We start from the raw sequence: 23,627 nt of genomic DNA, 5'->3' as shown, positions 1-23,627 counted from the left end.
CCACTTTCGTTATAAACCGTTTAAAACCACTTGTTTCCTTTTCAATTTTCAAATGTGTGATATGATGTCGGAATAGATCAATAAAACTTGACTTCCACTGTCAAAGAAATGTTCACACTCAAATTACAGGCTTTTCATTGATCTTTTAGTTAGAAATAACTTGAATTTTTCCAGTTTTCAAATTTATATACGTAAATATCAATATGCCTTTTGGGCCTGGCCATACAGAGAGCGATCCGTGATTCTATAGGTTTCTATATCTATACCTAAGACTATATCTATGTGTTTCTATATCTATTTTTATCCAATGTTATTTATATCTATTGGTTTTTATATCTAAAGTTGATGTATAGTGTATAGAAACCTATAGGTTCGCAGATCGCTCTCGTGTGATCGGGCCCTTCTACTACCGAAAAATAGTACCTCTACCCATCTCATTAGTTTTTTAAAACAAGCTTTGTTCGTGTTTCGAACCAGTCTAATCTCTTCTGTTTTGTTTCAATTCTGATTTCGTTATTGTTTAGCATGCGAAAGCTGCAGCAGCAGCGTCCGAGCGTGAGGCAGAATCGGAGAAAGACCAGGTGATCGCTGAGCTGCGCGAGGAGGGAGAGAAGCTCAGCAAACAGCAGTTGTCTCTCAACAACATGATCAAGAAGTTGAGAGCTACCGAAAAGGATAACCAGAAATCTATCAATTCGCTCAAGTGAGTTTGACACCAATGCTATAATAACATACAGATTGGAGATAGAGGGAAAGCTGGCGAAGATTGATCAAGTTTGACGAAGTTTCATACCAAGGAGAATTGAGCTAATAAATAATTAACCAACGTAATTACTAAGTAACTCGTAACTAATTGCAGGTAGCAGTTGCTAACGTTACTATTCCAGATCAGCATTTCTTATAATTTTATTAGGTTAGGCTCTCATTACAATGAAAAATAAGATTGTTCAATTTTAAGAAACAACATTTTTAAATTATTAAGCTGGATTCCCACATATTAGTAGGCCTATCACTGATTGTGTCCAGTACAGTGAAAATATATAATTTACAGGAGTTCGAACATTCATAAACACCTGGCCGGGCTGAGTCATATTAGAGCTCTTAGGACTCATTGGAATTATATTTTTACTATATCGGACACTCACACTGATTCTAACTTGTGAGATTTCAGCTTTATAAGTTGATATGGAACGCTGTTCCTCAACATGTGCTACATCCATACAGTTATTTACATCAGTGTTATATTTTATTTATTATATTGGATGGAGCAAACAATACAATAGTCGAAAAAGAAAAACATTATATTGCCCAAAACTTTTTCAATTCCCTTATTTTGTTTCAAATTGTCCAAATATTATGTAGGTTATGTCCATTTTAATTTATACACCAAATATGGTATAATTTTGCCAACTTAACAATCTATAGTCACGAATATTATCTTTGTGTTAGGCTATGAAGATGCAGATTGCAGGTACTAAGATATAATAAATCCATCAATATTTTGAAATTAGCTAGTTATTCAGTACGGGTTGTTTGATAATTGATAAAAGGTTTCAGTAAGAATTGGTTGTGACTATTCACTTTAGACACTCATTCTTGTATTTAGGGCCTTACATCTTGAACACTACCACTCTTTTCTGCGAGGGAACTAAGAAATGGCTGTTTGAAATAAACGACACTAATTGGTTTTTAAGAAATATATAAAGATACAATACTGGTATTAGGTATGTGTTTTCGTTTTATTGTTTTTATTTCAAATTATTTCATTGTGTTGTTCTGCAGGCAGTATCGATGCTATGAACAGTTATGCGGACTAGACTCAAACTATTTTGTATTTATCTAAATTACAATAGCTTATACACACTGGTCACGCTTACTTTTAGCCACTTAATTAAAAAAACATGTTTGTGAAATTTCTATGTTTTTTATGATGGAAATAAAATTCATCATTTATTCCAAGTCATTTATTTAATTTAGATAGGATAGTCAAAAGGAAAGTCGGTGAACGCTACTATAAGAAGATTACTGATGATGATCACTTCTCAGTTTCCATTATAATTGTTTAGTTTCAATATCATTATTTCAAGCCTTTTAAACTGAAACATCTATTTGTATCCATCGAGGATGAATGAATAACTGAAATGTTATCTCATGAATTTGCAGAGAACAGCTGGAAGAGGCGAACCAAGAGCTGGAACGGGCGAAGAAGTCACTGTCAGCGAAAGAGGAGGTGGAGCGCTCGCAGATAGAAGCCGTGCACCAACTCACCAAATCCAACCAGCAGTTGGACAAGTCAGCTGTCAAGCTGCAAGGCCAGGTCGACACTCTCACATCGTCTATGGCTGCTATGCAAAAGTAATTACTCCAGAATCCATAGTCAATTGAATAAAAACTAACTTTAATTTTAAAACACTTTTGAAGTGAAAATACACTTACTTTTGTAGTGACGATCGTTCCGACCTGTTGTTGTTCATCATCAGACTGTCCTTTTTATGCTTTTCAATATCATGTGTTCTGGGTTGGTTTTTTCTGAGGGCTTGAAATTGTTTCTGTTTCTTGTTATGTCCTGTCTCAAGTATTCTTGGTCAGGTAGGGTAGTGTTTTGTATTGCAGTCTCTGTGTCTATTATGGTATTGAATAATTGGGATTGTGAATTAGGATTGTTTGTTTTGATGTTGTGTTTCTTGGAATGGACTAGCACTGGACCATGGACCATTGCACTAGTAATGGAAAAATAATATATGACATGGCTAAATCTTCACAATATACTGTACTTTCTTAATGGCCCTTCTCATTAATTTGAAAGTTGTATTCATGAGCGAGGTCTACTGTTCGCAGAACTACTAGTTTACAAGCGAATACTAGGATTAGAGTCATCTGTATAATCTTATTTGTATACCCAGGACCAATGACTAATTTCTAGTCACTAGATTCTTGTTGTTATCCAATCGACCCATTATGTTTCCTTTATATGTTGTTCTGTTGGTGATTTTGTGGTAGATATCCATATTGAACAAAAATACTTGAAATTGTCACAATCACTCATTCATTGAAACATTTACAGACACTATTTCCCATTATTAATGCCTTGCAAAAGTATTCGAGATAGTCATTATTTTTCTTCATTCTATGTTGTTAGTTTTGAAGGTTATGTTGTGGTAGATATCCATATTAAACAAAAACAAATTGTCACAATCACTTATTTATCAAAACATTTTTAGGATAATGAAATAAAAACACATATGTTGTCAAATTCTACACAGTTTTATTTGGTACATGACCATGGTTTCGTGACCACACAGGTCACATTTTCAAACTGAAAATATGGAACGGTTCTACCACATCGACAGTGACTCAGTCGATTTTTTAGGTCACATTTCCCATTATTATACAATCATAAATCTCTATTAAAGTCAATTTTTGATCTGTGACAGTGGTGGTGACAATTCAAAGTAGTTGTAAATATTCAATATTTAATAGTAAATTATTAATTTATAATATTCAATAGTCATAATATATTTGATGAGGTATTTTGTCCAGGATTGAATAATATTCAAGTTCGAACTTGTAGTAACGGTGTACAGGTGATAGGAACTATTCTTTTATTTATTTATTTATAAGGTTAGCAAAAAAAAAAATACAAGAATCGGAAAAGAAAAAACAGGCTATTGCCTAAAACTTCTTCAATTTCCTAATTTAGTTTTAAATTGTCCAAATATTATAGGTTATGTCCATTCAAATTTCTACACCAAATCACAATCTAAAATATAAATTAGAATAAAACAAACAATTTTAAATTTGGATTTTTAATTTTACATTTATATTAATATTATAGTCTATCCATCGATAGAAATGCAAAAAAATATTGAATAATATGATGATTGATTGATATGTACTCACACGATATTTGACTGGTTTTATGAGTAGTTTATATACCGATTGATCAATACATTTCTGCGTTTACGATTTCGCACTCTAATACCGACTAGCAGTCGTACGGTGGCCAGGACAAGTGTACACACATGTCGTCACACATTGTTGTGTTACCACAGCAAAAATTCGTTGCACTTGAACTAACATTCAACTCATGCACAAAATATTCTTATAATGCAACCATAATATACGGCCAACTATAGTAAATGCTTTAAATATTAATTTTACTTCATTAACATCTAGTAAACACTAATTTGAATATCAGAGTAATAAACTAATAAATAAAATTCCGAAAGACTTTATTAAAGATAAAATAACAGAAACCAAATTGATATTAATAAAATTGTGGGTAAAAAAAACTATTATTTTAAAATTGAGAATTGAGTTTGCTGAATCACCAATTTTGGCTATATTAATTATTCATTATTACGTAAAAATTATTAAAACTTGACAATTATCATATTATTTTTCTGTTCACTTATATTTTGTTTATCAATTACTTGGATTATTGGTAAAATTCAACATCCATCAACAGAATTGCTTCATTTGTACCGCTGTTATTGGATTAAAAAATGTATTTCTTATTTTTAGAACTCATGGCTGGAGCTCTAGGCTTCTTTTTCCAGTCACGCCAAAAACTATTGTATTTTAATGATTCTTTTTATTTGTAAGAATATTTATTGTATTTGGCAATGTATTATACTGTTGTGAGTAGTTGATTTCCTGTAACAACTTCATGTTCTCTGTATGAATGCTATTGGTTGGAATAATTCAAATTCATTTCAACTTTTTTTAAATTTACACTTATTTTTATACTTTTCTCCTGCTTAGGGAGCTAGACGAATCACGTGACCAGTGCCGGCAACTGAGTGAGGAGGCGGCCAAGGCGGTGAGGAGTGCAGAGGACGGCGTGAGGAGGCGACTGGAGGAGGAGTTGGAGACCGCCTCAGGTCAGCAACATCAACTCGAGGCAACCATTCACGAGCTCAGAGACAAACTGGGCCAGGCTCTTGAGGCCAATGTCCAGTAAGTTCATGAAAATAAATAATGTAGGCTCTTCTTCTTATCATTCTTTCTCTCTTTCTGTTTACTTCTTCTCTTTTATATTCTTTCTCCTCTTCAATAAATAAATTCAGGTTCTTCTTTTCATCGTTTTCCTTTTTTACTCTTTCTCTTTCTTTCTTATTTTTTTATATTCTTCCTCCTCTTCAATAAATAAATTCAGGTTCTTCTCCTCTTTCTTTTTTTTCTTTCTTTCTCACTCTTTCTCTTTCTTTCTCATCTTCATCCATTTATTTAGAATTTCTCCTTCTCCTTTTTTTGTATATTTCTCCATATTCCTATTCTAGAGAATCTACCCATTTTCTAGATAGCATTGGGCATTCTTAGATAATCAAAGTAGTTGCAAGTTGAAGAGTTGACACGTTGAAATAGTAATTCATTGATGTGCTCAATACATAGTAGACATTGGCTTTCTACTATCAAAATTCGGAAAGGGACCAGTTTTCGTCTAGGTCTGTTGGTCCTTTTCTAATCATGTATTTGATTTGTGCATTGGTTAATGTAAATGTAAATACCACTATATTTGTTCAAAAAATAATGCAAAATACAGAACCAGGTTTCGTGGCTTCACCTACCACATCTTCAGCTGAACTATTAGTTGACACGTTGATGATATTTGAAACAATGTCAGACTTGTTTGGTTTTATATTAAAATTTGTAAATTTTCTCTCATTTATTACATCTTTCAATCTTATCAGTCCTTCTTCAGGTCACTCCCGTGTTATCGGATGGGCACGGCGGTCCCGGCTGAAGTATGACTGTCGTAAGGCCCATTGACGGCTCAAATGATATATCCAGGTGAGGTGGAACTTCCGTCAGGAACTCCCCACCAATAAAAGCCATACGAATATTATATTATTATTAGTCCTTCTGCTAGTTTTTGCAAGGTTCAAAAAAGTACTTTCCATTCTTCACAAGAGCTACTGTTTATTGTCAACTGTAGTTATTCAAAGACCTTGTCAAGGAACTTTGTCGCTCAATATTACAGAATAATGACAATGAAAATATTGCATTACGGAGCCAATAAAAGTGAATCCCATTCATAGGTTTGACTCTAATTCTTCCATGTTTTTACTGAATCGCAATGAGCTTTTTTCATTTGTAAGTTCATAACTCATATTATCAACTATAAAACTATGTAACTATAAAACCGATCACTCCAATACCTATAAGACCTATGAAATATTGTGAAGGATAGATAGATGTGAAACTAAAACAATAAAATCAAGTATTTTAATTAATGTTACTACGTTTTTCATATGTATCCATGTTTTCTCTTAGTCCAGGCAATGAATGCACAAAAAAGGGTATAGAGGGAAAAGTTTGCAAGACAATTTTTTACCCCGCAGTTCTGTTTAGGGTGGTAAGAAGATAAACATATCAAAAGTCCTCACCCCTACCCCCTGTGCTAAGGGGGTGGGGGTGGTTCAAATGTACCATTTTTTGGTTTCTCACATATAACTGGGAAATTATGCATCTTACAGACATGACTATTCTATAAGAAATTAAAGCTTACATAATTTCCAACAATATTGATCTAACAACTTTTTCTTTATCTGTTTCACTTTTCGAGATATCTGCTCCAAAAGATGTGACATTTTTGAAAAAACACGTTTTCCTTCAATTTTTTGATATTTTTGCTCTTATAACTTTTTGAATATCGACGGGAAAAATCCATACTGATCATGAGCTTATAGAGCATCAAATTCTCTTCAATTCGGTGTACAATTTTACAAGTTTACGTACATCCCCTCGACTGTTGCAGCAGCTTCAGTGTTGAGTGTGAGATCTTCAGTTATGCAAAAATAGACCAAATTGACAAACGAATTTGGAGAGAATGTTTTGAACACAATTTTTGTCTTTGCAGCTTTGTTGGGACCAGTTAGGGGGTGAACATATCAAAAGTCCCCATCCCTACCCCTTGTGCTAAAATGATGAGGGTGGTTTAAAAGTTGCATTTTCCAATGTTTTGCTTACACGTTCATATCTTGAAAAAAATGCGTTCAACCGACAAGACTAACTATTCAGAATTGAAGCTTGATAAATTCTCTACAATATTTGTTTTTTGGTGATTTGTGATATCTCCAACAGTTTTCGAGATATACGCTCTTGAAAGTGTAAAATTGTTAAATTAACAGCTTTTAATCCTATTTTTTGATGTTTCAGAAAGTGAAACATAAAAAAAAGTTGTTGGATCAATATTGTTGGAAATTATGTAAGCTTTAATTTCTTATAGAGTAGTCATGTCTGTAAAATGCATAATTTTCCAGTTATATGTGAGAAACCAAAAAATGGTACCTTTGAACCACCCCCACCCCCTTAGCACAGGGACTAGGGGTGGGGAATTTTGATATGTTTACCTCCTCACTACCCTAAACAGAACTGCGGGGTCAAAAATTGTTTTCCAAACTTTTCCCTCTATAACACTTCGTTGACTGGGCTATAACCTTCTACATTGTTTTTTTTTGGAAACACTTGAAAAATAAATGAATTTTCCTGTAATAACTACCGATACTGCTTGGTTTGCACAATGAACATTATTAACTATCCAAAGGTTTTTTTGTAGTTCCAAAGGCTTTTTTCAAAGTTATTTGTAGTTGCTTCGCCATTCATTCATAAAATAACAAGAAACTAGATCGACTTGTTTAAGCGTTATCAACTTCCATTCAGTAATCTTCTTCCATTAACTGTTCTTTCAAATTAAGTCTACAAAATGTAGCGTTGAACTAGTTTAGCAAAATATTTTTACTGGTTGATTCACTCATATTGAAATTTTCGAAGCTTTTTCTTTTTCACCGTTTCCCCAATTCATATGGGAATGTAAGTAATAAAGTTAAAATGTGAATGGATTTTAGGAGTCTACCAAGTGTTCTAAGATAAAATGAATCAAATATATTTGAAATAAAATACAATCTATCAATTTAATATTATCAATGACACTGATTTATGAATTGCAAGTATTTTTTACTCTCCCCCATTCACAGACGTACCGGTATAGTCTTCTTGGGAAAATTCCACACCGTCTGTAAACTAACAATAATGTAATAATATACCATTTTCTATTTAAATTAATGTTTTGTATTAAGAATTGAATTTCTGTAATTTCACATATATTTGTGATGTAATGTGGAAATAAATTGTTCTGATTAATCCACTTATTTTTCAAAGTGGTCTCTATTTTCTACATAGTTCTAAAAGATCTCGCATTTGTGTTTGGCAGACGCGAGACGGAACTGCGCGAAGAGAACAGCTCGCTACTGCGTCGGTTGGCTGAGGCGGAGTCACGTGGGGAGGAGCAGTCGGACGCGGTGAGCGCCGTGACGCGGCCGCTGCTCAGGCAAATAGAGGCGCTCACCACCAGTAATAGTCAGGCGGCTGCCAACTGGGAGAAGGCGGAGCAGGGCTATCTAAACAACATCGGTGAGGCGCTCACCACCAGTAATAGTCAGGCGGCTGCCAACTGGGAGAAGGCGGAGCAGGGCTATCTAAACAACATCGGTCAGTTGGTTTGCGGATTAATTCAAGATTAAAGGAGATTCAGGCCTCAACTATACAGGTGTCTAAGGGTGTGATCATATTGAATGCATTATGTGCAAGTGCACGTCGAATCATGCATGAGCCGAAAAACAAAATCTGGAAAGTGCCATGGAAACACTTTGTGACTTGCATGTAGTTGCTCACACTGAACGCAACTGCAAATACACGCTTTCAGTGTGAGTGTTTCTTTTGCTCTTTCCATATTTTGTTTCTCATCATGCATAAAATCAAGCGTGCACCTACATAATATATACGCATCCAATGTGATCATACCCTTAGACGCGCTGTTTTTTTTTCGCTTGTTAACGGGATAATATCGGGGCACCGAGCTTCGCTCGTTATTTATTAATTGACTTTTGATAAACCCGACACAATTCTTTAAAATGATTGGAGAAGTACTAACAGGCACAGCCCGAAACTCTTTTTCCCCGAATTTTGTTTGATTCATACGCTATAAATAGTTCAGAAAGTAGGTTATGTTCCATACACTTGAATTCAGGTTCAATTTTCTGTTCAAACATTTGAAAACAAAAAACTTATAATTTAACTTAGATTATATACAAACCAAATTGAATAACACTCACTAATCACTTGAAATTGTCAAATAATGATCAACTTTGAAAATTATGATATACTTTAGTTTAGGAGGATTATCATGTCATGTCAACAAATCAGATTATGTTGTTCAAATCGATTAAAAATTGTCTAGCTAGATAAAATTTCTCGCTGATTGATTATGATTACACAGCTGAAAATAATTCTGTCTCTCTCCCACACAAGCACACGCATCTACTGTTATCGAGAGACGACGAAATTATCATCTGTTTTCCGAGGATGAATTATCCTTTTAATGTCGTTCAGCGAGTTTGACGTCCATTTTGAACTTTGTCAGGCAATCTGCAGTCGCAACTGTCGCAGCTAGAGGAGAGCGAACGCGCGTCGAGGGAGGAATGCGCCCGCCTGAGCAGCGCCAATGCCAACCTGGAGGTGAGGTGCGCCCAGGCGCAACAGGAGATAGAGAACTTGAAGACCAAGATAGCAACACTAACCGCGCAGAATGAGGCTGTCAAGGAGGAGACATCTAGGTAATAATTAGAATTGAAAATAAATAGAATATAATGAATTACAATTGATTAAATTAATTTAAATCAATTTAGATTTTAAATTTCAAATTTTTATCTAAATTAATTACAATTAGAATTATTCAAATAGAATAGAATGACTTTTCCATTTGATGACGTGGTCAAGTTTAGATAGTAATGTCCACTCTACCACTCGACCATGAATTGCAAATTATAAGTAATTGAGAATTGGGAGTATCTGGGGGATTTCAGGCGTAATACAATGTAAGATAGGTGAAATCAAAATAATCAAGAACCCTTTTTATATTCTATTAATTCACAACATTAATTCATGTTCTATTATAGGGGATGATTTCTATTTTACTTGATAATTCTTCTAGCCTACAAAGGTCAAGTGAATAATTGAACACTAGAATATCGTTTAATAATATCACAAATCCATTGAAAAATTACATACATGTTTCAACATCTATGTTGAAGATGACACTGTAGATGATACATGTATCTAATTTTAAATAAATTCGTGATATTATCAGACAATATTCTAGTGATCCATTATGGATGAATATCACTATGTCTCACCAAAAACAGTATCAGAAGAAACGTGACTATTTACAATGTAACTGTATATTATGGTGTAATGTGATGCTGTATTCAATCATTGAGGATTATTACTTATTTTGTCTGATTCAATGCTATATTTCACGTTGCCGAGTCATAATAAAGGACTGTCTGCTTGAAATACATTTTAGAATATTATTTACGTCTTGCATTCGTTATTGAATACTTTTTATCTAGTCAAAAATCATGTTAGTTTACACCTCCGATATTTTTCAAAAGCTCTACCATTGAGAAAATATACCGTAATACATGTATTGTACGTCTCTGGCTCTACTCTTAGAGCGCTGTATTCACATTTTTGATGCGTTTACGTACGAAATGATGTCGTAGCTCGTAATTCAATTCACAAAGCAATATGGCACTATTGTAAACTACATTATGTTATCGTACTCACGATTTTAATAATGTATTCTTAGTGTCAACACAGGAAGAATCGATTGGTCTTCTTAATAGAAGACCACGGGAATTATCTAGAACAATCCAGAAGCCCCCCCCCCTGCCTCCTCTGTGGTGTTTACTAGAAACCCCTCGCCTCCTGCCATCCGTCTAAAGGCCTCATCCATAACATAGTAAGGCCACAAAGGCGAATCAGCTGATGAAAAATCTTTAAAAGACGTGATTTGAGAAGAAAAAGAAAAGAAAACTGAAAAGAGAAAGGAAAAGAAAGGTAAGAAGAAAAAGGAAGAGACGGTAATAATATCTCTAAAAACACAAAGTAAATTTCTATAAGATTTGCAAATTTGAGGAATTGAGTACCTGAAAAGAGAAAACACTACTTAATAACACTTCTTTTCATTATACTTCATCAGGTCTTCACCTAGGTTTGATAAATTACTATGTTTGCTTATCTTTGTTAGTACTATCTGAGCAAGTTTGACGTCCATTTTGAACTTTGTCAGGCAATCTGCAGTCGCAACTGTCGCAGCTAGAGGAGAGCGAACGCGCGTCGAGGGAGGAATGCGCCCGCCTGAGCAGCGCCAATGCCAACCTGGAGGTGAGGTGCGCCCAGGCGCAACAGGAGATAGAGAACTTGAAGACCAAGATAGCAACACTAACCGCGCAGAATGAGGCTGTCAAGGAGGAGACATCTAGGTAATAATTAGAATTGAAAATAAATAGAATATAATGAATTACAATTGATTAAATTAATTTAAATCAATTTAGATTTTAAATTTCAAATTTTTATCTAAATTAATTACAATTAGAATTATTCAAATAGAATAGAATGACTTTTCCATTTGATGACGTGGTCAAGTTTAGATAGTAATGTCCACTCTACCACTCGACCATGAATTGCAAATTATAAGTAATTGAGAATTGGGAGTATCTGGGGGATTTCAGGCGTAATACAATGTAAGATAGGTGAAATCAAAATAATCAAGAACCCTTTTTATATTCTATTAATTCACAACATTAATTCATGTTCTATTATAGGGGATGATTTCTATTTTACTTGATAATTCTTCTAGCCTACAAAGGTCAAGTGAATAATTGAACACTAGAATATCGTTTAATAATATCACAAATCCATTGAAAAATTACATACATGTTTCAACATCTATGTTGAAGATGACACTGTAGATGATACATGTATCTAATTTTCAATAAATTCGTCGGTCCCGGCTGAAGTATGACAGTCGTAAGGCCCATTGACGGCTTAAATTATATATTCAGGCGGTGGAACATTCCCGAAAGGGAACTCCCCACCAACAAAAGCCATACGAATTTATTTTTTTTAATAAATTCGTGATATTATCAGACAATATTCTGGTGATCCATTATGGATGAATATCACTATGTCTCACCAAAAACAGTATCAGAAGAAACGTGACTATTTACAATGTAACTGTATATTATGGTGTAATGTGATGCTGTATTCAATCATTGAGGATTATTACTTATTTTGTCTGATTCAATGCTATATTTCACGTTGCCGAGTCATAATAAAGGACTGTCTGCTTGAAATACATTTTAGAATATTATTTACGTCTTGCATTCGTTATTGAATACTTTTTATCTAGTCAAAAATCATGTCAGTTTACACCTCCGATATTTTTCAAAAGCTCTACCATTGAGAAAATATACCGTAATACATGTATTGTACGTCTCTGGCTCTACTCTTAGAGCGCTGTATTCACATTTTTGATGCGTTTACGTACGAAATGATGTCGTAACTCGTAATTCAATTCACAAAGCAATATGGCACTATTGTAAACTACATTATGTTATCGTACTCACGATTTTAATAATGTATTCTTAGTGTCAACACAGGAAGAATCGATTGGTCTTCTTAATAGAAGACCACGGGAATTATCTAGAACAATCCAGAAGCCCCCCCCCCTGCCTCCTCTGTGGTGTTTACTAGAAACCCCTCGCCTCCTGCCATCCGTCTAAAGGCCTCATCCATAACACTATATAACTTTGAATATATCTTCTTAGTCTTCTTACTTCTTCTAAGTTATCTTCTTGAAAAAATTTAAGCTATTCATCTTATATCGTACGTCACTCCATTTTATCGTACGTCACATCCCAATCTATATGATAATATCAATACTAAATGGCTTCTATTTCTGTTTTGTTATCTTGTTCAAAGTTCCTATTTTGTTTAGTAATGTGAACGTATACAATGTACCATCACTTCTACACGGTAGACTTATTAAGATTGTATTCAACTTACATTTTTGTATGTATCATTGACTTTTGTCTTCTTTTTAAATTGTCTTAATTTTCTAGGATGAAAGAGGAGCTGGAGAGTGAGAAGGTGAGACTACAAGGAAGTGTGGAGGAGGCGAAGAGAGAGACAAGAGCTATGGAACAGCAGCTAGCTGTAGAGCGGGCAGCCGTTGAAGCAGAAAAGAGGAAAAACAATGTTTTACATGTAAGTAACAATTCACTATCCTCGTCCAACCAAATGGAACTTGCTTTGCTTGGAACAAGGAAGAAAGTGGAAGACTTGGAAGACAATGACATAAGCACTGTCAGCAATACAATATAGCAATGGGATACTGCAGTATATTTAACTATTGACTTATCAATATTATTTGTTACATCTAGGACCGTTGGTACAGTCTAAAGCTCGGTGTTCGTTTGTGCGTAAACTTCTGTAGTCGACGACGACAGGCATTGTTGTCTGAAGACATTCATATTGCTCAAATTTCAAGTGTGCTAAAACAGCTCAACCAAAAACTTTTCGTTATTTGTGTTTATTATCTGAGAATGAAAACATTTCGAATAATACCATGATATTGTCATTTGAAAGTATAAACTTAATCTTCCCTATTAAAACATAATATTTTAGGTTATTTAGACAAATTGAAATTTACCCAATCTGAGATCTTCACACTGTCGTGGTCGAAAACTCACCTTTTGTTTGAACAAGTTTGAACAGCAGTAGGTTTGAACTGTATTACATTGAGATGAATTGTGTGCAATAATATATACAAATTAGATGTAATTAATTACATTCTGTTTGCTTTGGTTATAGCCTATATATCATCACAGAAAAGGGGATAAAATTTTCTTCACGGATGTAAATGAATGATAGATTGCATTTGTGAAATGATAATAAATATGAAATTATTATTCAATTTGGGATTTTGTTAAATTATCATTTCAAACGTTTTTTCTTTCCTCTGAAACTCTCATTTTAATTTTAATTCCAGGACGCCCTTAGGACAAGAGGTGCATCTAACACATCCCCACAAACGACTTCTCCAAGGTCTTCCCCCACCCTCAGCTTTGGACGCGTTTCTGTGTCTGAGTCAATGGGCAGTACGGCATGGCCGACGGTAAGTTCCTTCAATAGCCTTGTCATTTTTAATATGGAAAGTGATGTCTGAGAAGAATACGCTTAGAATTAGAATTTAGATAGAATGCAATGCATAGCACATACATAAAAGACCATTTTGTTAAACAAAATTTAGGAACGGAAGAAATTTTGGGCTAGCGCCTGTTTTTTCATTCCGCTGTTGTGTTTCAATTTACGAATAAATAAGTGAATAAGTTCCATTTGAAAGATTTTAAGTAAAAAATGAAAGAAAACTAATGCAAAATGAAAAAATAAAATAAGAAATATACATCAGATTTTGATACAGAATTAATTAAAAAAAGGGAAAAATGAAAATTTATTAGAAAGGAATGAAATAATAAGGAAAAGGGAAAAAAATTTTACACAAGTAATAGTACATTTTTATCGTTGAGGCAGGCGGCAGTGACAATAAAAGGAAAATTTCAAAACTTCTGCCAGCAAAAATTGAAAAATTCTAATAATGTAAGCATATAGCTGTCATTTTTTTTAAATTGACGTTTCTTAAAATTATGTGTACGTTTGTAATATTATTAGTTTTATAAATTGATTGTGCTGTTATTATTGAGATACAACATTACATCCTTCTTAGAGTAATCACGAATATTTGGAGGTAGTCTGTTAAATAAGTAGGGAATTACATGATGTAGGGATCTTCTACCATAAATATTATTGAATCTGGGTACTACATATATTGATGGAGATCTTAAATTGTAGGGTGAGGGAGGAGCAAGGAGTCTATAGTATAAATTTTCTTTGTGGAGTATTACAATTTTGAAAAGGTAGAAATGTTTGGGCGATAAGGTATGATAGAATATTTGTAAGCTACGTGGGTTGTATGGATCAATATTATTAACATCAGGAATTTTGGTAGTTATACATTTTAATGTTCTTGATTGTATTCGTTCAACTCTAGATAAAAGATAATCGGCTGCACTTCCCCTTGATTCAATGCCATATCTAATTATTGGTTCCATCAAGGACTTATAAATTAGATATAGGCAATCAGGGGTGATATTTTTATGCAAATAAAATACTTTTGCGTTAAGCGCTTGAAGTTTTTTTGAAATGTAGTCTATGTGAGGACACCATCTCAGGCTGCTATCGATTATAATGCCAAGGTAACGGGTACTATTTACTAAAGTAAGAGGCGGACAAGTGCAGATCTGAGAAACATTCGCAAGAAGGCAATGACAGTCGTGGCTTAATACAGTTGGATTTACGTTGCATCTTAGATGTGGAGATTTAAAGTGCATTAGTACAGTTTTTTTCCTGTTGATTATAAGATTTCTATCATGGGACCATTTCAGAATTCTGTTGTAATCAAACTGTATTAATTGTTCAGCCACTTTTAAATTCTTATGTCCAACAATCAGAGCAGTATCGTCAGCATACATCAATACTTCTCCATGTCTGATTACTTTGGAAATTGAATTCACATAAATATTGTACAAAATGGGACCTAAAATGCTTCCCTGCGGAACTCCAAAATTGTCACATTTATATAACCCACTGTGATTGCCCCCTAGGTTAACCATGAAGTGTCTATCACTCAAATAGCTCTCAAACAATTTCAATACATTGCCAGTAATTCCAATATTAAGTAATTCTTCAAGAAGTATCCTATGATTAAGTGTATCAAATGCTTTTGAATAATCTATGAATAGCGCAAGAACATGATATCTGCCATTCAGGAGAGTATTTATTTTATGTGTAAAATTTACTAGAAGTGACTCAGTGCATTTTCCTTTTTGGAATCCATACTGATAATTAGATATAATATTGTTCTGGAGTATGTATTTATTTAATTGTGTTAATAAATATTTTTCGAAATTTTTTTCTGGTACTGACTATTTAGAGATTGGTCTGTAGTTATTGAAGTTGTCACGTGCACCAGATTTATGAATTGGTTTAACTATTGAATTTTTCAGGGAGTCGGGGAAAATGCCTTTTAGAATAGATGGGTTGATCATGCGGCAAAGAGGAGTGCAAAGATAGTCTTCAAGGGTTTGCAATTCCAATACTCCTATACCATTAAATCCAGGAGATTTGTTTTTATCCATTTCATGAACTATTTGTTTAATGTCTTGAATAGTAGCTTGTCTTAGATATAAGTTGTGATTAGGTGGGATTGAAACAGAGTCATCAAGAATTATTGGACATAAATGGGAGGTATTTCTAATATCTGTTATGAAAGAATCCGCGAAGGCTGAGCAAATTTGGTCTGGATTTGAGAATTTGTGAGAGAAGTCTTTAAGGATTCTACTATCTGAGACGTCAGATGATCGACCTAAAATACCATTTATACACTTCATTTCTTCCTGATATTGTTTTTTGAATCATTGAAGCTTTTTATTATATAAGTTCGTTTAGAAAGTGTGATATCTTTATTGAGTTTGTTCCTATAAACTTGATAATCATTATTGTACACAGTATTCGTAGGGTTGCTTTTGGAACGCCTGAATAAGATATCTCTTATTTTAAGCTTATTATATAGTTCATATGTCATCCAATTATTTTTAAAATCATTGGAATGATTGGTTTTAATACGAATAATTTTCTCAGATTGTTTTGTTGCACTATCAAAATTTAATTTAATCATTTCATATACCAAATTGAGAGAGGAAAGTAATTGACAACTATTCCATTCACTTTGTTTTAATAAAGATATACGTTTTTTCTTATCTATGATAGTTTTGAATACTTTTTGGTCATGATTGGGTTTCGATTGTGGGTTGCAATGAATTTTGCAACCAATGATCGGAGATCTTTACATTGATGACTCCGGTATGAGCAATAAAATTACTATTTAGACGTAGGAATAAATGATCAATACAAGTTTGAGTGAGCAAACTTTGCCTGAGCTCTTCTCTAGTGACAGCAGAAATACCTTTTTTGCAACCATAAGAAAAAAGCATTGATTCATATAACTGTACAAATTGATCATTGGATTTAAGAATATCTAGGTTCGCATCACCGATAATGATAAGATTAGCTGTATTATCAACCTCAAGAATTAACTGCTCTAGATCAGTAATGAAATTATCTTTATGAAAACTGTGTGGTCTATACAAACTTATTATATTAAGAGTCAGGTTATTAACATTGAAATTCAGCATAATATATTCTAGATTTTCTGAACTGAAATTGACAGATACTTCCTTGAAATTAATATTTTTTTTTCTTATAAAAGCAACAAGGCCATGATAAAATCTGCTTGGAGCACACTTGTATACAGCTTTATAACCATTTATTTGAAAAAGGATACTTAGGTCAGGATCGATATTGATTTCTGATAACAAAATAATATCGATATTCGCATTATAGATAGCTACAGTAAGTTCGTCAAAATTCTGTCGCAATGATCTAATATTAAGGTAAATAATTTTGAACGGATAACTAATCTGTTGAGCTAACAAGGAAGGGACGCTCTTATCAGCAAGCCAGCTATCGATTGTCGGAAACGTTTTGCATGGCAAAACCATCTCCTCAATTTGAAAATCATTGTCAATCATGATTGTAGTTGTTGACTAATTAAAAGGGGATTGTAATTATAATTTTGAGTTTACCTGGGATAGTATGTTCATGCATTACAGAGAATATGGTGATAATACACATTATATAAAAAGAGATTTGAAATAGCAGATAACAGGAATAAGAAAACAAATTATGTAACTACAAAGCACTACGAGTACAAATATCTTTAAATAATTTTGTCAAGGTCTGATTCGCATTTAATACGAATTACTTGTGCCTGAGGTTCCTTTCTCACAAGAATTCTACCCTGAGAGGTCCATACAAACTTATAACCAAGAGATCTTGCTTTATTCCTAGTTTGCACAAACAATCTTTTATTAAAAGCTGTGAGATTTTCATTAAAGAATATTGATTTATCTGACGGGTTTCCTAGAATTTTGTTAGTTAGTTTTGCTGCACGGCCTTTAGTAAGCCATTCAGCACGAACCAATTTCGAAACAAACTGCACAATCAACACAGGAGCATTTACTGATGAATTTGCGGTGGATTTTCGGACAGGTAGTCTATGAGTAGCACTCACATCACTTTCTCTAAAGTTCAAGTCTATTTTCTCAGCTATGTGTTTCAAATCCTCGAGCGGAGACCTATGAGTTGCATCAAGACAGTGAATTTCCAAGTTATTTTTTCTACCGTATTGTTCAAGTTCATTAATCTGCATACTAAGATCGTTAATGATAATATCCTTAGCGCTAATTTGTTTGTTCAGTTTGGCAATCTCACTAGTCAAGCTTTTATTTTCGGTACGTAGCACTTTTATCTCATTGAGAAGTTCATCATATTTAGAGGAGATGAACACCTGATTCGCCTGTACAGAATTAACAGTCGTTTCAATACTTGCTAATTTAGTGTTCAAAGAATGGAGTATTGTACGAATTTCCGGATCATTAATATTATCTCTAGGGGTTTCATTACCTGGAGATGCGATCCCTGTTGCCCCTTTCGAGTTTTTAACACATGGAAACAACGCCATTTCTTTCGCTCGTCCTCCGACATACGACGATATGTAGATTCTTTGAGACTGCACCCAAAATTAAATTTATTATTACACCCAAAACAAGTAACGACGTCACCTGATGCTGGCAGAGAACTGTTGCAATAATAACACTGCGCCATCACAATTAATGAATAATATTACGACTTCATATTGATCATAACCAGCACAATGGTCATTGTATTATCCGTCGTGATATATCACAAGTTTCAGTAGGTTTTAAGTTATTTAAAAGTTTTATTGGAATATTAGTAGGTTAATCAATGAAAATAGAAATTGGTTAAGAAGAAAGGCTTCAATTACTATTTGATGTAAGTTGAGCATTCAGCACAATGGCCATCATATTGATCATAATAATATATTACTTCATAAGTCTTAGTAGTTAATACTTCTCCGATCATTATTCATTGTTGTCATTTCTCATTGACAACACAATTTCTTGCTGAAAGTGATGAGTACTTTTGAAAGTACATTGTTTTTTATACACTTTTCTGAACTAAACGTTATTTTCTGCTGAACAAAAATTAACTTGACACAACACAAGACAGCAGGTTTCTAATCTCTTTTATCCTACTGAATCTATTTATTGTATTTTGTTTGTAGTTTGGGGAGGATGCGTTTGAAAGTGCATCTACATCGGGGCGACTGGGCTTTGAGAATGTTCGACCCGAGTACAATACCTCCTTCATAGAAAGCCTGCAAGCACATCTGAAGCTGCGTGATGGTGAGCTATTGCACCATCTATACATACCGTATTTCTATTGAAAAATACCTAAAACATTTTTATGTCACGGTACTGACTAAATAAGTTTTAATCAGTCCTAATGTAAACAATAAACAATATCAGTGTGTTAAGTATGTTACTCAAGGTAACATCCAGGTGAGCAACACAAGTAAATCTCTCTACTAAATATTTATTAAAACGTTTGATTCAACACACGAATTTTGAGATGATCTACGTTCATACCTGAATCTTTATTAGAACAATAAATTATTCCTTCCAAAGTTTTCATCCTAATTGATGATCAATAATCTAATAAATATAGGATCACACAACAATGTACAGGTTTCGGATACTCAAATTGAAATCCTGTACTTTATTATTAAAATATAACATACAGTGAAGATTACAATAAAAAATGTACTTGATTAAAATCCGATTACATTGAAACACATATTATTCATTCTCATTTTATTACAGTAAATATTCATTTTTATTATATAAATCACTAGCAGGTAACCCGTGCTCCGCAAGGGCCCATTTTGAAACTTGACAAACTGAAAACTTGACTGAGTGAAATGTTGAAGTAGACATAGAACGATACTCAGTTAATTAAGAAACTATATTCAAAATTTAAAGTTGATTTCAGTCCAGTAGTTTGGACGTGATTATGCGTCAAACATTATTTTTTTCATCCCGTAGTCAGTTCTTTCCTTTATTATAGTATTGATATGTTCTTCAACTTGGTAGTCTAATAACATAATAAAGTAACATAACTCAAAAATCTTGTTCAGCAACCTTCCTCAACTTGATGCCAACCTGACAAAATTGGACTGGCTATTAATTTAGTTACCAATTCTAACCATCTGTTTCGAAGAGGTAGTTTCTCTAGATTATAGTTCTCTATTAACTTATGGTATGTATTTGTGTCCCATGAATTAAATTTCAACATTAATTCTGAAAAATCCAGATGGAAAATTGAAATTCGGGCTTCGAAGTGCACAAGATATTTTTAGAATTTTCGTGCAATATTTGAAGAACTAAATCATTCCCGTTTTTCCGGTATACAATCCACAAGTTGACATGTTTTGATGCGAACAAACACAACCCTACTCTCTCTTATTATATAGATGTTGTATATTGTGTGGAAATGAGGATATAAATTTTGCTTTATTGAATTCAGATTTTAACTAAATGGGTAGATTGAATTTTAAATTGTAATTGTTTTGACATTAACAGCAAATACAGTGGGAACTGACCAGACACGTCATTTCATATTTTATATTAATACTGAGAATGGAACCGCTACACATACAATAAAGTGAGGTGTAATGTTGTATCTTGAAATTTGGAAATAAATTCAACGTCCATTTTCCAACGATTTTATTCGTTTTCATTGCAACGTTTTTATTCAACTCCATTTATTGCCATATCAGAACAATAACTATCTGTACTAAGTTGTATTCATCGAAAATTATCTAAAAATTTTGGAATGTTCACGAGTATGAACTGTTTTATTGCTCATAGATAGAATAAATTATGGATGAATTGTGGTTTTTTGTTTAGGCGAAGTGCAGCAAATGCAATGGGAATTGACGAAACGCGACACTGAACGGGCAGAGCTGCGAGATGAGTTGGCAGCCATGACTGCGCGCGCAGAGGATCAGGGTGCACAGTTGGCAGCACTGGCGACGCAGTACGACGCCCTGCTGCAGATGTACGGCGAGAAGATGGAGGAAAGTCAAGAGCTCAGGATGGACCTGCAAGATGTCAAGGATATGTACAAGGCGCAGGTCAGTGCAGTAACTGGATATCAAGGGTCATCAAGGATCTTCAAGGATCATCGAGGATCCATCTGTATTTAGGCTTTAGATTATAAGGGTGTGATCACATTAAATGCGTATATGTGCTAAAGCAAGCTTGGTTATGCATGGCGAAGCGTGCAGATGAGAAACAAAATTTAGAAAGAGCGATAGGAACACTCACACTGAACGCTTGCACTTGTTGGTTGTGTTCAGTGTGAGCAGCAGGTACATGCAAGTCACAACGTGTTTCAAATGCTCTTTTCAAATTTTGTTTTTCGGATCTGACTTGCACTTGTACATATACGCATTCAATGTAATCACACCCATTATGCAGTGAGATGAGATTATATTTTTTCTTCTATTTATTCAGTCATGTAAAATTATTACACTTATGTGAGAAGGCACAACATGGTTATGCCCCAAACTGTCATTAATCCAGTACAACCAAGATGAGAGAATTCAGTAGAGCGAGAACATTTTTAAATTGAGGAGAATTGAGTACTGTACATGCGCTCTTATCTTGACATCTGTTTAGCGCTAGGCGCAGAAAGCTAATCTGACGAACACTCCACTAGCCGACCTCTTCCATGAGTTGTATGGTTTAAATGAGTGGGTAGGTGGCCTTTTCAATAATATCTCACCTATGAAAGTGGATAAAAGAAAGAGAGAGCCTATCATTAAGAGAAAGCTTATGTGACTGTGCACTGAAACAGTTCCGATGTCGAGTTTATTCAAACAAATATTTTTGAAACATCAACAAATGTAATAATTACGGTATTTACTATTTTGTCAAAATTACGTGGCTAATCTTCATCAGAGTTGAACATTTCCAGAAAAAAATAGTTTAATTGGTATTGAACCCGCAACCATTCATGAACTGCGCGTGCTACCAATTACACTACGTAATCACTTGGAGCTCTGTTATGTTGGGCCATTAGTTTATGGTTGGGCTTTTATCGTTGCGTAAACTTTGAATGGCAAATTGAATGAATCTGTTTCAATAATTAAATTAAAATTTATCAATTGATGAGCATGAAAATATACCTATAACCATCTTGGTACATTCAGAATCTTAATGTAAAATTGCAAGTTAATCAGTTCATTAGTGATGATTTCAGTCAATCGTGATTTTCCTGTCCCGTACATGTTGAAGACAATTCCTTTCTTTATTAATGAGATTGAATGTTTGGAAAAATATGAATCTCAAAGGGATATTCAAATTGGAGATTCGCCAAGTGGGGTATCTCCCACACTTTAAATCCTGCGGCTCAATGCTCAAGCTTTCGGTTCACTAGAGATTAATAATTGTGTAACAACCGAAACCAATATCTCAAATTGTTTCAATAAATTAGGGGCTTTGACAAAATTGAGTTGTTTTCATTTGATATGGATATTTACCATATCACCTTTACAACAACACAGAAAAAACAATATTTCATGAGTTATGAACAATCTTTATTTTACTATTGCCAGTATGTAAAAGAACTCCATGCAATGTTTCCAAAGCTGCACTTCAAAAAGACCTGCCTTGTAACATCAATTTATACATTATTCCTTATGAACATCGTTCTCTGTGTTTTTCAGATTGATCAACTGCTGAAAAAAGAACCGAGCCCCACCTCATGATGCATGGTGTTTTAAACAGCCCCAAAAATAATCAGTGTGTGAAAACTGAGTGAAGCACAAACTAGACTTAAGAAGAATACTACTTGCCTGTGATATGTATATTATGTATTCTGTACATAACTTCTGTATACTGTATTTTGTATATAAATTCGTCATTCCATATTAGAAGTGGTAGGTTATAGCTAGATATTTATTATATTTCGCCTTCATAATTATTTATAGCATCATATAATATTATTTTATTTATTGTTGTTGGCTTTATCGATTTTAAATAATATACCATTCAAATCTGAAGTGATTTCTTTCAATTTGAATAAAACAATTTGTTTGTATGTGTTATTTTTTTTAGTTTCTGTATTTTTGTTTTTAAATCCTTTTTCATCTCCGTTAACTTCTTGGTATCACCAACACTCATTGAATAATCAGATCCTTTGATAAAGTTCAATATTATTACAACTGCAACCATTAATATTTTTCCAATAAACTTTCATGTTCCTAAAATATATTCGCTCCTTGGATACTCCTTCAATGTTTTTTTAATAATCCTCAAAATGTCTTCAATCTTATTTAATAATGCACTTTGACCTAACACAGGTTGTTGAAAATGAGTAAATGTGATTAAAATAAAATCAATCGTTATTATACTGTATTATCAATTTTTCAATACCATTCAACAATCTCCATTACTAGTTGTGCATAATCTTCAATTTAGCTCCAATAATAATCAACAACATGTCAAACCATAACGTAGTTTGTCGTTCAATAGGAGACGTTAATATTATTTATTAGGCCTACTCTATTTTCAGACACATCATTAATCTCCAATATTTCTTTATTTATACTGTACACAGGAATGAGACCTACCTCGGAACGGCAGAAGTTGAAGAAAATTAATATCAATGAAATT

General features: G+C 33.7%; 1 protein-coding gene across 1 annotated transcript in view; it reads left to right on the top strand.

Annotated features, from left to right (window-relative positions):
- The window catches only part of LOC111060202 (TATA element modulatory factor), a 57,611-nt gene extending 34,556 nt beyond the window's left edge, over positions 1 to 23,055 (top strand). Inside the window, exons 14-25 of the mRNA XM_039429576.1 lie at positions 525 to 703; positions 2,164 to 2,355; positions 4,765 to 4,959; positions 8,216 to 8,415; positions 9,425 to 9,617; positions 10,151 to 10,233; positions 11,135 to 11,327; positions 12,969 to 13,113; positions 13,898 to 14,023; positions 19,172 to 19,292; positions 20,856 to 21,082; positions 22,679 to 23,055. Coding sequence (XP_039285510.1) covers positions 525 to 703; positions 2,164 to 2,355; positions 4,765 to 4,959; positions 8,216 to 8,415; positions 9,425 to 9,617; positions 10,151 to 10,233; positions 11,135 to 11,327; positions 12,969 to 13,113; positions 13,898 to 14,023; positions 19,172 to 19,292; positions 20,856 to 21,082; positions 22,679 to 22,720 — 1,896 coding nt within the window. The 3' untranslated portion in view covers positions 22,721 to 23,055. The remainder of the gene's footprint in view (positions 1 to 524; positions 704 to 2,163; positions 2,356 to 4,764; positions 4,960 to 8,215; positions 8,416 to 9,424; positions 9,618 to 10,150; positions 10,234 to 11,134; positions 11,328 to 12,968; positions 13,114 to 13,897; positions 14,024 to 19,171; positions 19,293 to 20,855; positions 21,083 to 22,678) is intronic.
- The last annotated feature ends 572 nt before the right edge of the window (positions 23,056 to 23,627 follow it).

The sequence above is a fragment of the Nilaparvata lugens genome, chromosome 5 (assembly GCF_014356525.2).
Source record: "Nilaparvata lugens isolate BPH chromosome 5, ASM1435652v1, whole genome shotgun sequence".
Lineage (NCBI taxonomy): Eukaryota > Metazoa > Arthropoda > Insecta > Hemiptera > Delphacidae > Nilaparvata > Nilaparvata lugens.
Note: the sequence above shows the minus strand (reverse complement) of the source record. Positions and strands in the feature narration are given on the sequence as shown.